This window comes from Lissotriton helveticus, chromosome 2_1, assembly GCF_964261635.1.
Source record: "Lissotriton helveticus chromosome 2_1, aLisHel1.1, whole genome shotgun sequence".
Lineage (NCBI taxonomy): Eukaryota > Metazoa > Chordata > Amphibia > Caudata > Salamandridae > Lissotriton > Lissotriton helveticus.
In genome coordinates, this window is record NC_136059.1 from 1,365,450,028 (window position 1) to 1,365,467,323 (window position 17,296).

The 17,296-nt window shown below is 47.5% G+C and overlaps 1 protein-coding gene across 2 annotated transcripts in view; it reads left to right on the top strand.

Annotated features, from left to right (window-relative positions):
* HELQ (helicase, POLQ like) overlaps nucleotides 1-17,296 on the top strand; it is a 494,226-nt gene that overhangs the window by 375,152 nt on the left and 101,778 nt on the right. For both annotated transcript variants that reach the window (XM_078676301.1, XM_078676302.1), the window contains 2 exons: nucleotides 9,517-9,615; nucleotides 14,861-15,034. In XM_078676301.1, coding sequence (XP_078532427.1) covers nucleotides 9,517-9,615; nucleotides 14,861-15,034 — 273 coding nt within the window. The remainder of the gene's footprint in view (nucleotides 1-9,516; nucleotides 9,616-14,860; nucleotides 15,035-17,296) is intronic.

Sequence of the window (17,296 nt, forward strand, 5' to 3'; positions counted from 1 at the left end):
AGATTGACCTTTGTTTTTCAACTGTCTTATCTTCTGGATTAAGGTATTGTGAGTACCTATTTCTTTTATGATGGCTGAAAGCTCTTAAAAGAGGCTTTTCAGGCCTTGCAGATCCTGTGGAAAGGCTAGGCTTTTCTCTGAAGACCCTCACAAGGACTGCTTATATTGTCTTCATCCAAAACATGTGGCCAAGGATAGTAAATATTGTAGAACCTTCTCTGCTAAAACTCTGAGGGACAGAGAGGCTAGGCTGCTGTTGTGGCTTCAAAAGAAAAAGGCCACATCTGACTCAGATTCTGGTGAGGAGTCTACTAGCTTAACACCTAAAAAGAGAAAGGCCTCACATTCTGAGGCAATGGTGGAGCCTAAGAAGTTTAAATCTAAGGGGAAGGAGGCCTCATCTCTCCCTCCTACTCCCATCAAGAAGCCGTCAGGTCAGAAGGGGGCAGGATCTGCTCCGTCGACCAGCTCCCTGGTTTCTACTGTAAAATCTGTGGCAAAGACTTCAGCTCCGTCGACGACTTCACCACCGCCGACGACTGTTTCGACGACGGCAGCTGCGTCGACGACGGGAACTAAGACAGTGTCGACGACGACTACGTCGACGAGCTTGATCATACCGTCGACGAGGAAACCGTCGACGACGACATCGTCGACGATGAGATCAGTGACGAAGTCGTCGACGGAGACTCCGTCGACGACGGTTCCGTCGACGATGACTTTAGTGACTACGGCTCCGTCAACGACGACTCTGTTGACGAAGAGTGTAATTTCAACGGCAAAGGCATTTAAATCACCAAAGTCGAAGACTTTGATCTCCATTCGCTCATTTCAGTCGTCGAGGGGTTCGGCGACTGTTAGAACTGGCTATTTCTGGTAGGCTAATGCTGACGCCAAAGCCAGGCAGAAACCAAAATTCTAGTCAGGGCAAGGGAGTCACACGCCAAGATAACCCCTGCTCACCCCCTTGGTAGCTTGGCACAAGCAGTAAGGCTAAACTCGGAGGCAATGTGTAAAGCATTTGCGCCAGCACACAACAGCAACAACATCCTAGGCACACCACAAAAGGAACTCCACACAAGGTTATATTAAAATAACTTCTGTATTGTCAAAACACATCAGATAAAAATCACACATGTACATTGTGCCAACTGGCACGGGCAATATTCACAAGGGATTATTTACAAGACAGGGCCACATGGGCCACTGTCAGAATCAACACTTTTAGAAATAGAAATACTGTCCGAAATTAGAATAAAAGGATAAAAAATCACTGTTATAAATCACAACCAGTAACTACTGGTAACAGGTAAGTACCACCTACGCAACCCTAAACACCTTAGGAGAATGTCACGCAGGGGACCAGGACCTCACTAGGACCACCTGTACAGGAAAGAACAACCACCTAAGAATAAAATACATTTAGGGGTATCAGCAAGAACACATTACACATGATGCATCACAACATTCGGAGGTGTAGGGAAAAAGGTAAACACATGATGTATAAAAACACATTCAGCGGTGTAATAGTAAGGCACATGATGCATCAAAAACGCATTCAGAGGTGCAGGGAAGGAAAAACACATGATGCATAAACCAACACATTCAGAGGTGTAAAATCAAGGAAGACACATGATGCATAAAAACATTCAGAGGTGCCAGAACATAACTCAATAGCGCAAAAACACATGATGCCCAAAAACATTCAGAGGTGTAAGAACAAGGTGCGTAATCATATTAAATGCATTACATTTCCTAGCACCACATCCCATTGCACAAAACTCACATTAGGCAGATACCATCACATAGATAATCACATTGCGCCTAAATAAAATCACATACCAGCCCCCATCTAAAAAAGGGACTAAGGAGCCCTGTGTCCAGAATGTCAGGGCGCGCTGCCAATGCAGCGCCAGTCAGGGGTGCGCCACCGGCGCAAAACCTAAACGTTGCAGGTGCCCACTACTTGCTGGGCACCTGGGAACATCACAAGGGCCTAAACGTTGCAGCTGCCCACTAATTGCTGGGCAGCGGTGAATCAAAACTGCGACAGGGTCCTCACTGACCCTTAGGCGCAAACTGCGCCCACTGCTGGAGCCACACAGGCTCTGGGCATATCACATGCCCCAAACGTTGGAGCCACACAGGCTCTGAAACTATATATCCCCAGGGCCCTCTAGAAGAGGACAATGGCCCCCTTAATCACATTGGAGCCTCAGGGGCTCGGAAAAAAAATATGTCCTCAGGGAGCCTCTCGGGGCTCTAAACAATGTTGGAGCGACCCGCTGCCAACCGGGGCCGCCCTAATTGCACCGCCATCACTGTGCCACCGTGGGGCTCTCTATACGAACATGCCCCCAGACGCTGTGCCTACACAGGCACCGACCTCCGCCCCTATGGAGCTTCTCAGGGCTCTATAACCAATCTTGCCCTGTCGTTGGAGTCATCTGGGCTCGGGAAACCATGGCGCTCTGAACTGGAGCCCTGTAGGCTCCAAACCGAATGTACAATTCCTGTTGGAGCGGCCCGCTGCCAAGTGGGGCCGCTCGAGAATCCACAACCCCGAGCCCTCTCTTACTGTCTCTCTCTCGGTGGGATCTCTCCTCCGCTCTCCAGCGTGGGAGCAGGCTTCTACCTCCGGGGCTCCCTCCAGCTCATGGGAGCCCCGCAACACTCCGGCTGCTTCACTCTGGTAGGCGGGCGGGCACGCCGACATCTTCGGTCTCCTTCTCTCGGCGGAGGGCATCTCCGGTCTCCCTCTCCTCACGGGAGACCGGAAGGACACATCATGGCTTCCCTGGGCTCGAGGAGGCGGGGTGGGCTCCCGACCTCCTGTCTCTCTCTCTCGAGGCACCACCTTTTCCCGGGGCTCCCTCAGCACACGGGAGCCCCGCCACAGACCATCACTCCTCTTCTCTTCCCGGGGCTCCCTCCATATCACGGGAGCCCCGGGCGGCCATCACTCCTCTCCGCCTCTTCTCCCGGCTGCACTTCCCCCTGATGGCAGGCCCCGCCTTCGTCACGGCCGGGCCTGCCTGACTTCCGGTTTCGAGGGCCGCCAATGGCAGCGCGGCCCTCGGGGGGAGGCGGGCGCAGCGCCTCCTTCATGATCTCCGGCCCGGCGGCGGTGATTCCACGAGGCACAACATGACGGGTGGGCACCCTGGATAATAACAATGAAAGCGCTACTAAGCGCTTGGGGGAAAAATAAAAGCGCTCTCAGCGCTATAAATGAAATACAGCGCTCTCAAGCGCTATAGGGACCCAGGCAGCACATGAAGCGCTTCCAAGTGCTAGAAGCCTCAGGCAGACCCCCAAGAAGCGCTCCCAGCGCTAGGGCAACCAAAGTCCAGCAAAAGGTCCTTCAGGGGTCCAGGACAAGTCCATCAGATATCCAGGGGCTGGGCAGGGCCCAGGGATTCACCTGGGCCCAAGCAGCAGCACGCCCCTGGCAGGATTCAAGTTGGCAAAACAAGAACAAATTGTAAAGGGACACAGCCCCTTTTTATACTGTAAATTCTTTTGTCTAGCAGGGTGCAGGCAGTGTGAGAACCAGCTAGAACTGGTTATAGGGAATTCTTTTCACTGACCAGGCTAGGGACATCAGACGCACCCCAGGGGGTGGAGCCAGCACTGTGTGGGGAAAACCCAGCCTCATTCAGGACCCTCAAACCAGACGGTCAATCCACAAGCAGGCCCAGGCTCACTCCTCCCCTCACATCAGCATGCTAAACACTCCATTCACCACCGGGGCAGACCCTCCCAGACTCTTGGAGCCAGGCTCACCAGCCAGCCTCAGCCAATCACACGCCAGACACAAATGACACAAATATGCCAACTTCTAAAAGTGGCACTTCTACACTAGACACAATCATGCCGCATATACCATTGCGCAGCATTCAATCTCACGAGTTCGCACATACCAAACTGGACTCTGCACTCCCCACACATCAGGAACTACCATGGGCATACATATTCCCCATTCATTCCTATGGGAGGGCAGGTCACTCACCACACATACACAGAGAGCTCACGCACTTTACACTGTACCACAGTGAAAAAGTGCGCAGAGGCCTAAAACCACCACCACCAGGTTCCATAAACAGGCTAGGAAAAAGCAAAAAGTCTCGGGTGGACCTGCCAAAAGGGCCGGGTCCAACAGCGACCATAAGCAAATCTGCAGAATTCACGTCGTGGACGCAGATTTCGCCTCCACCCCCATCTTCTTTGCTGGAGCAGGATTCAGAAGGGGAGGAGTCGTCTGGAGTGGCCTACAGTCCTTCACAACTTAGGATAAAGAGCCAGGACACAGATGATGAGGAGGTGTTTTCCTTTAAGGAGAGAGCTCAGTCTCAGTCTGCAAGATACGAATCTTTCCAGGAGACTTGCGACTATGGTGAGGAAGATAAGCATCAAGAAGAGTCGCGAGAGGAGTCTCGAGAAGAGTCAGTCTCCATACCTGTAGATCTGGTTTCTGACCTGAGGTTCATGATTAACGACTATTATCGTCCTTTTCCAGAGGCGAGTAAGCCTCCGCCATCTACGCCAGCACCTGCAACACAGCCTCCGAGAATCCATTCTACTCCTCACACGCAGTCTGTGGTATCTCCTCCAGTAATCACAATCAAGTATGATCTAACGGACACTGATGAAGATGAGTAACCTGAGGAAGGTGAAATTATACAAGATTCTATGGGAGGTCAGGAATGGAATGAGTACATTTTGCCGTCGGCCCCTTCACCTACTCCGCCGCCAACCACTTCTCCTCCTCAGGATATTGGAGGTTTACATGACATTATGGAAAAAGCAGTCAAGAGATTTGATCTGGAAATGGAGGTTAAAGAAACTGAATGTTTCTTATATGATTTCAAGGATGACGCCAGAAAGTGTGCTCGCTCAATCCCGATTATTCGTCACCTTTGGGAGGAGGGACTAAAAATTTTGAAGACACCGGCCTCCATCGCGTTTTCGGTTCCTAGATTCGAAAAGAAATATAGAGCACCAGCGTCCTCTCCGGCCTGTCTGATAGGACACCCGAGACCGGAGTCGGTGGTATCGCAAGCAGCTCGGAGGAATTCCAAGAATCGGGTTTCTACTTCGATGGTGCCGCCAGACAAAGAGGGACGGAGGATGGATGGTGCCGGGAAGAGGTTTGCGGTCATGGCAGCCTCTACTATTAAAGCAGCCAATGCGATGGCCCTAATTAGCCGTTTTAACAGGAAAATGTGGTCGGATTTGGCACCCCTTATGGCTGCACTCCTGGAGGATAAGAAAGAGGAGGCAGCTGCTATCATCCGTGATGGGGCAAAGTCGGCCTCGGAATCCATTGACGTTGCCATGGATGTCTCCTCTATGGCCTTCAGGCAGATGGCAGGAGCTGTTTCACTTTGGAGACAGGGTTGGCTGAAGGCTACATCCTTTCGTCAGGAGGTGCAGGCGAAGATTGTCGACATGGCATTCGATGGCGAAAATCTTTTTGGCAAACATATAGACGAGGCGCTGCAAGGCATTAAGTCAGATACAGACACGGCTAGGGCGCTAGGATCCCTTCAGCAAGGAAGGTTCCAGTCCTTTCGTAAAAGAGATGCAAGGGGTCAATTTAATCAGAGATCTTCATATCCATTCAACAGATATCAGCCTTATAACCAGCAGGGATATAGGCAATACAATACAGGCAATCAATATAGGTCTTCCAATTCCTCTTTCCAGCAGCAATCCAGGGGCAAGTCCTCCAATAGAGGAAAGAATCAACAATCTAACAGACGACAATGATTTCATGCCAGCGCTCCCCACACAGCAGATCCCGGAAAACGACCACTATCTGTCTCTTCTTCGACAATTGGATGTCCATAACATCGGACAAATGGATTTTGGACGTAATAAGCAGAGGCCATACCCTAGAGTTTGTACAAATGCCACCAGATCATCCCCCGGTGCTCAGACATCATCAACATTGTCAGGAGCTGCAAAAGGAAGTCCATTCACTCTTGCAGAAGGGGGCTATAGAGGAAGTACCTCGACAACAGTGAGGGAAAGGCTTCTATTCGCATTTCTTCCTCATCAAGAAGAAGCAAACTACGAAGTGGAGACAGGTATTGGATTTGAGGGATCTAAATCAATACATAAAGAAAATTCCCTTCCGAATGCTCTCGTTACAAGAGATCCTCCTAATGCTGAAAAGGAAAGACTTCATGGCTTCGTTGGATCTCATGGATGCATACTTCCATATTCCAATCCATCAGAAGCACAGGAAATATTTGAGATGTGCCGTGGAGAGTCGCCATTTCCAATTCAAAGTGTTGCCATTTGGCCTCAAATCGGCCCGAGGGTGTTTACCAAATGCATGGCCCCGGTGGCGGCCCACTTAAGGTTAAAGGGGCATTGCATTTACCCATATCTCGACGATTGGCTGGTGACAGGACCATCGTTCACAAGAGCCAGGAAGTCCCTTCAGTGCTGCATCCGCCTTTTTCATCGGTTAGCACTAAGAACCAACTTGGAAAAATCTTCACTGATTCCAGCTCAGGGCATTCAATTCCTAGGGGCATGGATATGCACCAAGGAAACGAAAGCATACCCGTCCGAGGAAAGGATGAGGACAATAATGGGCCTCGCAACATCCCTTCAGGCAAAAAGGTTCACTTCTGTGCGGATGTACAAATCCTTGTTGGGGATGATGTCCTCTTGCATCCCACTGGTTCCAAACTGCCGTCTTCGAATGAGACCCTTGCAGGAACATCTAGACAAGCAGTGGGTTCAGTCCAAAGGAACCTTCGAAGATCGGATTACCATCACTCACCGTATGAAAGTGGCCATGTCATGGTGGAAGGTTCAGAAGAACTTGAATCAGGGTCTTAATTTTGTACCTCAGAATCACAAATATGTGATGACGACGGACGCCTCTTTGCAAGGATGGGGCGCGCACCTCAGGAGCTGGAGATCCAGGGCCACTGGTCAGAGTGGGAAGCACAGCTTCACATAAATATGTTGGAGCTCAAAGCGCTGTTTCTGGGACTTTCCTGCCCAGAATCCAGAACTCGTCGGTGCTCATTCAGACAGACAGCACCACGACTATGTTTTATCTTCTGAAGCAAGGGGGAACAAGATCCAAAAAACTTTCTGCGCTGGCGCAAAGGATTTGGAAATGGCTGATAAGCCACGACATTTCTATTCAGGTGCAGCATATAAGGGGCATACTCAACACAAGGGCAGACGTCCTAAGTCGCACGACGAGTGTGTTGCACGAGTGGGAACTGAACGACACTCAGCTTCGCAGAGTGTTTCAAAGATGGGGCACACCAACGTTCGACTTGTTCGCAACCCGGGACAATTCGAAATGCGATCAGTTTGCGTCCAGGTACCCTCAGCGGGATTCCAAAGGAAATGCGTTTCACATGGACTGGACGGGAATGTTCGCTTACGCGTTCCCACCAATTCCTTTAATACCGCGATTCGCAAGATGAGATCAGAACCATGTCATGTCATTCTGATAGCACCAGCTTGGCCGAGACAAGCATGGTTTTCAGATCTGCTACAGATGTCAAAAGGCAACAAGATACAATTCCCGACATTCCAGAGCCTCATATCGATGAGCAACGGCCAAATTCTGCATCCGGACTTAGCATCGCTAAAATTATCCGCATGGAACCTCATGAGCGAGAATTCCAAGCCATGAGCATTCCGCAGGACTGCAGACAAATACTAACGCAATCTAGGGCTATGTCAACCAACAAGGCATACAAAGCAAAATGGACAAGCTTCTGTCACTGGTGTGCCAGTCAAAGTCTACATCCGTTGACGGTACCCCCAGAAAGTTTTCTGCCTTACCTGTTGTCGTTATCAAAAGCAGGTCTGTCACATGCCTCGTTGAAAGTGCATTTGGCGGCAATATCAAGATTCAGGAGAATGCCGGATGAGCCGTCTCTCTGGTCTCACAGACTGATAAAGGAGTTTGTCAGATGGCTCTTTAGAGCTTTTCCACCCGTCCAACGGCCGTCAATACGCTGGCATCTCAATACAGTTTGGGCGCAAATTATGAGGCCACCATTCGAGCCTATACACAAGACAGACTTACAATTCCTTTCATGGAAGACAGCCCTGCTGTTAGCTCTTACCTCAGCAAGGAGAGTTAGCGAAATTCAAGCTTTTTCAGTGGAAGAGCCTTTTCTTCAATTTCGGAAAGACAGAGTTATACTACGGACAAATCCTACTTTTATACCCAAAGTTCCTACTTCGTTTCACCTTAACGAACCAATTATTTTACCTACTTTCTTCAGCAATCCCTCATCTGAAGCAGAAAGGGCTTTACATTCTTTGGACATCGCTAGATGTTTGAAATTCTACATTGAGCGAACAAGAGCATTCCGCAAATCTAAACAGTTATTTATTGCATTTGAAGGACAGAGGAAAGGCCTCCCTCTGTCAAGACTGAGTATCGCCAGATGGATATCATCAGCTATCATTAAATGTCATGAAAAAGCTGGAAAGCTGCTTCATTCCAGAGTGAATGCTCATTCCACAAGAAAGATGGCGACATCGATGGCCTTGTTTGCAGGAGTGTCGCTACCTGACATCTGCAGAGCGGCGACGTGGAAGAATGTGCATTCTTTTACCAAGCACTACTGTCTAAACACTGCGTGGAAGGAGGACACGGCAGTGGGACAAGCTGTTCTGAGGCGTCTTTTTCAATAAGGTATTCTTTTGTTCTCTGTTTTTATACAGTATTTATATATATATATATATACACAGTCTGTTGTTGTTATAGATGGTTTAATGCGTTTCTTTCAAGAGTTGCACTGTATGCTATAAGGGGTATTTGGTTTCTTTTTACTATCTGCCCTGTGTATTTTCAGATCATGTACTAACGATATTTCAGCTGCAGAACTTCCTTCTGGGTTCTATCCTGGAAACGCTGCAGGCTTTGTGGGTACTACTTACTACTCTGATACAAGCATGTGAATCTATGAAAGATGTAATACTGGAGAAAGAATTAGTTACTTACCTGTACACTATAGTTCTCCAGTATTATCTTTCATAGATTCACATGCGCCCGCCCACCTCCCCGTTTCTCAGGCAGAACCTGTTTTCTCGGTATTTATCCATGTCTCCCACTTGGGGCCGGAAATCTGAGGCAGGAAGGTTCTGCTAGGCAGTGTGAGGGCAGTGCAGCAATGCTGATTGGCTGACTTTTGGACCAAACAATGAGGAGGTCTGGTTACCAAATAATACAGTCCCTATGGGCTTTTCTATGCAGTTTTCTTCTCTATGATACTGCTTTGGTCATTCTGTTACCGTGAGACTCCCACCATGACGACGGGGAAGATACAAGCATGTGAATCTATGAAAGATAATACTGGAGAACTATAGTGTACAGGTAATTAACTAATTCCTTATCTTTTTGAAAGAGTGAAGCAGCTAAGGGTCCAACTTGTTTTTTTGCTGTGGGTTGGGGGGTGGCTGTTTCCCCTGGGTTCTATTGGTTTTTTGTGAGTAATTTAGTTTATTTTTCTGTTTCAGTTTAACCAACTTACTGCAACGGAGCAGAAAATGGCAGCATCTGTGGGCGTTCCCGAAAGCTTTCTTGCAAGAAAGATTGCAGGTCAGCCTGTTAAAAAGGTAAGCATGGGTCATGACTTTGATATGTTTGACTAAACCTTTTTCCCTTAATATTTGAAAGTGTTCATTACCTTTAACGTTCTTTAGCATGTGGTGAAAACTATGAGTTATGACTTATGTGCCAGTATGAACTTTTAAAATATGTATTTTGTAGCTATACCTTTAAAAAAATGTTTTTTAACCATGGTGGTCTAGTGGGATATACTTATCCCCATTTTGTTCTGCGGGCAGACCATCTTTGGCCCACGGGTGTGGCCTAATGAAAGGAACAGCTGCCCACCTACTACATTTGTATTAAAAACAATTAATTTTGTAATATTCTATCTTGTAGTACTTTCTGCCCCTCTCATACCATCGGGTTGGCAGATTGGGGATAAACTCCTCAGTCTGCTTCCCAGGAGTGGCAGAAACACTGTGTGGGCCCATGAGGTGAAAGAGTGCAGCTGATGCCGATATCTGCCAGACTTTTACCCCATATATAATAAAAGAAAAAAGTAATCCCGGGTGTCTAGTGTTGCCTTTTGTCGCACTGTGTGGACACATGGGGGATTCACTCCAGAGTACACTTCCCGTTCAAAGATGGTCTGGGCCCCTGTGGGCAGCCTGGCAACACAGTTTGTTGTCCCACTCCATTCTTTATTTGTTCTTATATTATTTTTTTGGGTCTAGTGAGCTTTGTATCTGCTAGGGTGGGCAGATTGGGGGCAGATTCCACAGTCTGGAGGGGAGGGCAGGGCATAAAGACTGCCCAGCCTCTGGTGGTACTGGGGACACCCAAATGCCAGATAGGTTCCCCCCCCTTTTTTTTTGTTAAATTCCCTGGTTCTTGTGTGCCTCCCTGGGTCTGGCAGATTGGGATTATGCACCCTAATCCGCCATCTAAGGGATTTAAAGACAGTACATGACTTGAGTGGAGAGGGAAGCCTAAGCCATACCTGGGGAGTTTGGGTGGGGGCGCTGCTGTTTTGAAAACAATTCAGGTGATTTAGTGAGGTTGAATCTGACTCAGGGATTGCCCTCCTGCATCAGTCCTGCACCAATACCTGCGCAGGAATTCACTGTGGAGAGGTAATGTTAAAAAGGGAAGAATAGCCTCTTTCCAACAATATCTCTCCAGCTCAAGACAGTGCTTGGGAGGCAAAGTTGGGCTGCCAGAGCACCAGTCAAATTGAAATCAGCCTGACCTGAAGGTTCCATATGCTTTCAATTTAATAATTTACATCCGTCTGAAAGCATGGTGGACTGGCCTATATAAAAAATGTTCAGGCTGCTAGGAAAGCTTTTACTTTTACTGCCAGAGATGAGATCCTCAGAAGGAAAACATCTGGTGCTATCGCCTAAGGCATTGCCAATGTTGGGTGATGTGACGTGACTTGGGAGTTCATGTTAATAGCACCCACTGGGTTAAATGCAGTCACATATACATACAAAAAAAACAATTGATGGACAGAATTCAAAACAATGTCATACATTCACCCCAGTACAGAAATAAATCTGGGCCTAAATCCATCGTTTTTCTGCTCACCACGCCATTCCAGTTTGGACCTAGCCATATGCAAATCAGTCTTGACCCTGCGCCAATGGGAACAGTCCAGCCCGATCTGCCAGGCCAGGTCCTCCCTGGACTGGAAACAAGCATCCTAGGACCGGTTTTGGGCTTTCAGCACTCATCAGCCAGGAGACCTTGACTCCAGTGGCATGGAGAGCACGGTACCCATGTCTGAGCATACCCGTTCCACTCGGGGTGACAAATGCAAAAAGAACAATTGATGGACAGAATGCAGAACAATGTCATGCATTCACCCTAGTACAGAGACCTGGGCCCAAATCCATCGTTTTTTGGCTCACCATGCCATTCTAGTTGGGACCTAGCCATATCAGTCTTGACCCTGCACCCAGTGGTAACAGTCCAGCCCGAACTGCCAGGTGCTCCCTGGACTGGAAACAAGCATTCTAGGACCGGTTTTGGGCTTTCAGCCCTCATCAGCCAGGATAGCTTGACTCCAGTGCTGACAGAAGAACGATTGATTTAACCCAGATCTCTCGATTGGGGGTGAATGTATGATTTATTCGGCATTCCGTCCATCATTTGTTTGCATAGCACTTTTCTCCCTAAGTGGGATGGGTATGCCAAGACGTGGGTCCCATGTTCACTGTTCCACTGGATTCAAGCTAGCCTGGCTGATGAAGGTTAATACCCAGAAACCGGTCCCAGCATGCTTGTTTCCGGTCCAGGGAGAACCTGGCTTGGCAGTTCGGTCTGGACTGTTCCTATGAGGCACAAGTTCAAGACTGAATGCATATGGCTTGGTCTAAACTGGGGTGGCATGGTGAGCAGAAGAACGATGGATGTAACTCAGATCCCTTGACTGGGGGTGAATGTGTGATTTATTCTGCATTCTGTCGATCATTTGTTGGCGTAGCACATATTCATGCAGTCAGTCCTTTCTTATCTGTAACATGCATTATCATTCAGAGACCCCACCACATGGCCGCCCTTCTTTGCTTTCCATTCTATGGTTATGTTCATAGGTCCCCTTCTACTGCTCCAACAGAGCTATTCTCCAGGGACATGCTCATCTACTGTGACTAAAATCTTTTTGCTGTCGCCCCAGACTCTGGAGGGTGCATTCTCTATGCACTTGCTTGAAGAATCTCCTTGTAGTGTGGGTCTTCTCCATTTACTCCTCATCCTTGGCAGCATTGGGTTCCTGAGAGCTAGGATCATAGCACCAGGTTTTAATGTGTATATGCAATTGCATGAGGATGTCTGCTCTAAGAGATGTGAACTTCTGTCTGTGATAGACCCACTGCTTCTCAGGGACCTTGTGGCTTGCTCTCCTGAGTGACTCTGGGGCGCCTACTGTTTCATCACTAGAAGATTTCTTGGTCGGTCTAAATGCAGTCTGTAGCATGTGTTGGCTATAACTGTTAGTCTTAAGAATTATAACTAAGAGAATTAATGAACACTTATTCAGGAATTTTTCAGACCATCTCTTGCTGGTACTCTTGGTCTGTCGTCCACTGGCTGTTTCTCCCCCCCCCTTGCTTGTTTCTATGCTTTCTTCAAGCAGTGGCAGCTGGTGTAGAGGAGAGTTCTTCTCTCCTCTAGGTGCGTGCCTGCTGTAGGCTGGAAGTCTAGAGCCTGTCCTAAAACGTTTTTATAAGTGGCCTGGGACTTGGCTTTTTCTGTTTTTCCCAACAAAGGGCAAGTGGGTAAAAGAGGAAAGGGTTTCCCCATATCAGTCAACCTACCCTTTAGATTGTCCTTTTTAGGTCTCGGCTCTAGATGGCACGCATACACTGTCTCGAAAATAGACCTGTTGTATTTACTTTGTTGACTTCAGTCTGCCCATAGGCTTCCGATTTTCTGGCTCCATCGTTGCTCTATTATTTTTTCTCCCCATTTACGTCATGGCTCTTCCAGGGTTTATCCCTCCCTGAGAGCAGCAACCATCTAATCCTAAATACATGTAGTTTCCATTTTTGGGTATTGTTTTGGGACTTCCTTTTTATGTCTTTAAGAGCGCTTTTCACAAGAGTTCCTTTTTTTTTCTTTTTCTCACGCCACACATACTTCATACAACAAAGTGAGCTCATTCCCAGACTCCCACATCAGCAAAGTTTTTCCCTAGGGAAGCCCAACATCCTTCCACTGTACCCCTGACCCTACCCATGCTTGGCATACTAGTCTTCTCTCCAAGCGATGGTTGCTAACCACGGACGTCACTTCCACAGCCATTGGTTCTAAGACATCTGGACTCTCAGGACAAGCTTTCCTACAGCACTTCCTTTGTAAAGTACAGACACAGAGCTAAAACAAGAATAGCAACTAAAAGGACATACCTTGCAACTATTGGGTAAATAATCTGAGACATTTATAGAGGTTTTATACAAGAGAACAGGGTTTTCGTACACAGAAAGTGATGGCGCTCGGCTGATTAACGTTAGTGTGTTGGACTTGAAACCATTTGGTATGGTGCTGACAGGTGAAGCGGAGACCCTAATAACCTCTTAGTCTGTGAAGGAAAATCCGACCACATATACATATAGCAACAATCCTGTGCACACATACAGTATTAAAGTAAACAATTTAGATGTAATTCGAAAGCAAATGGCACAGTATTCAACGTTGATGTCTTGATTTCTATAATTGGTCAAAACACAAAGCAGCCAGCCGACACGTGTTTCGTCAGAGAAGCAGTGGTCTCCGACTCTTCTGGGCTTAATAGTTGATTCCAAGGTCAGTGACGTCCCTGGACCGGTGCTAATTCCAACACGGTAGGGCGCAAGTCAAGATCCGAATAGTGAATACTGTCGAGAGTGAATACAAGTAGCTGCGAATGAGGTGTAGGGATACCACTGTGGTTGTTGGTATTTGTGGCTGGGTAGAATATGTGAAAATATGGCCATGACATAAAAAATGTGGGTACCGATCATATGGTGTAGTAGTGTGTACTCTGTAACCTTTCTGTTTATGATGTTTGTTTTCTGTGCGTTTGTCTCCAGTAGTGCTCCCTCGTTTTTTTTTTATTTACTATAATTTTACTTTACTACCAATTCTTATTTTGTGCCTTTTTTCATCTTCTCTTCCATCGTGCCTTTTTTTTCAATATGTTGCTTTCTTTTTCTCCAGGTCCTGTGTTTGCTTCAGTGCACTCCCCCATACCAATGTCAAATCACTCCCCCATGCCAATGTCAAATCACTCCCCCATGCCAATATCACTGCACTGCCCCTTGCCAATGCACTAGGCACTGGCCAATAAACATTGACAAAGCCAATAGCCCTTGCATTTTCGAGACCTATCAGCTTTGCCAATGCTTGTCTGTATTCCAGGGATTATGGTAACTGACAAACCACGAGATGTCAATATAGTACCATATCACACGTTACCAGTTATACAATTATTTTTTATATTACATTTTTTGTTTTTTATCAACATTTTTGTGTCAGATTGAAAAAAGTTTTTTTTCTTTCAAATGGGGGAATATTTCTTTAAAACAGTAAGTGAAATAAAGTTATATAGAGTTCTGTAATTATTGTCATGAATGTTACTGTTAATATTCGGATGGAGAGCTGCTGTTAAAGATAAGGAACTTTTCTTGCAAATACCATCTAAGTTGCATCATTATTGTTTAAGTTGGATTAATTGCTTCAGAACCCTGAATATCAATGCACTGCTTCTAATTATGTATGGAAAAAAGCAACATTTTTGTAATCTAATGTCCTTTGATGTATTTCTAGGCTGTGGAAATTGGAATCGTAAACCGACTATATCTGTCGTTTGTTCTATATTGTCTCCTGAAAGAGACAAACATATGGCACGTGTCACAGAAGTTTAATATGCCTCGAGGATTTGTACAAAACCTGCTTGCATCGGCTTCTTCTTTCTCCTCTTCGGTTTTTCATTTCTGCGAGGTAATTGAGATTTGCTTCCATAAATGTATTTTGAAAGTGAAACACAAACTAAAATGTGCTAAGTTATTTTGATAGAACATCCTTAAAGTGTTTTTCGGACAGCTTGGTTAAGAAATGTGAGCATATACTTCTAGTACCACAATAAGGGCCAGATGTAGGTAAATTTTATTTTCCGACCTTAAATACCGAGTCATACCGACTCGGTATTTCAGAATCGGAAAATGAGAGGTAGATAAAAAATCGGTAACAATTACCGACTCGGAATCAGTCGGTAATCGTAATCGGTATTTACCGAGTCGGAATATACCTACACGGTAACATCCGATACGGAAAAACCCAAACTTATCCACCGGTTCCATGGCCCATAGGAATGAATGGCAAGTCCCGACTCGGAAAATACCGAGTCGGAAAAAACCGACCCGGTATTTACCGTGTCGGTAATATCCGTCTCAGAATTTGAAACTGACAAACATGTGAGCCTGTGAACCAATCAGGTACTCCAACCACACCCAAATCCAAAGCCACAGGGGAACTAACCAATCAGATCCAAGCACCACACCCCAGTACCTGGGACAGGCCACGCCCATGCAGGTGCAGAAACCAACAGTCAGGAGAGCAGGAGGACAGAGTGTGGAGCAGCCTTTCCTGAGTCAAACAACACTGCAAGATGGAGAGTCAGGAGGCACAGAGAGAAGCTGCAGAGCGCAAAAGGAAGCAGAAGTTCAGCCAGGAAGAACTGCAGGTGCTAATTTCCGAGATTGTAAGACATTACGGCAAAATTTTCGGGAAGCAAACTCTGCATGTTGCAGAATCTATCAAACGCAGCACCTGGTTGGAAATACAAGGCAAGGTAAATGCCATTGGTGTCACCCACCGTGACCTTGAAGACCTGAAAAAACGGTGGTATGACATCCGCATCATCACAAAGAAAAAACTTGCTGCCCACCGCAAGGAAAGTGCTGCAACAGGGGGAGGAAGAAACAGAGCCCCTAGACTCAGCGACATCGAGGAGATGGTGGCATCCACCCTTGAGAAGGAATGCATTCACGGCATCGGAGACGCAGACAGCTCAGCAAGAGGAGCAAAGAAACCAGGTAAGATGCAAGTACATTATCATTTACCCATTTACCTATTCCCCTCACAGGACAAATCAGACTCCACAACAGGTTTAACTAATGTCCTGCAATGCATCCTGGGAAATGTAGTCATGTGTAGATACCTCAGAGCAGTCAGCGTGCATTGCAGCAAGGGGAGCAACAGACAACTAGCATAGGCAAATGAGAGACAGGCAAAAGTGCAATAGAAGTGTGTTTTATCATGAGACACAGGTGAACAACTCCACTGACACAATGTCCATGTCTGTCCACAGGAGAGTCAATGCGCAGCACAGCAGAGGTTAGAGAGAAGAGGAGGGAAGGAGCCGGACCAAGCACATCACACGGAGGGAAGGACCAAGAGCAGGCAGCCCCGAGACCTGAGGAGGCAACAGCACAAAATCCACAATCCCCTCGCCTATTCGGTAGTCAGGACATAGGAGCGGCTGAACAATCACCCACCCCCACAACACCATCCCCAGTGCTGGGAAGGGTAAGGTGCCATGATGTGCCCCCTCGCAGAATACTGGTAACATCATCGGAGGAGGAGGTGGAGGGTGACACACAGGACAGAGGCAACACCGAGCAGCAGCCCACTCCCAGAGTCACGCGGGCCAGTGTCCGAGGGCAACGGCCACGGGAGGTAGAGGATGTGCATCAAGTTCAGGGTGTCTTCTGCGGACTGGAGGCCACCATGGTGAAAGTGCAGCGCCTGCAGGCAAAAGCGATGATGGGGGTTCAGAGGCAAACACGCACTACAAATAACAAACTGGAAGCAGTAGGCAAGGGCATAGGGGAAATGGCAGAAAGCATGCAATCTATGGCGTCAGGAATATCTGATATTACACAGTGCATGACTGTCCTGTGTGACAAATTGGACAGGGACCATTTAGAGAGACGCAAGGCCCGTGTGGATGTGCGTCAGCAAACAAAGGCCCTGAACAGGTTTGCCACTGCTACCACTGTGCTGTGCAGACGGTCAGTGACGATGCAGGATGCCATAGTGCAGTGCTGCAACAATTTAACTGAAGGTATGGCCAGGATGACCTCTGCTATGGAGCTCGTGCTCGCGCATCAGACTGGCACTGGAGGCGACACTTGTGCTGCGGAAAGCGAGGGGTCCACCAGCAGGAGTGGTGCAAGCACTCCTGTGCAAGACTTACGGAGG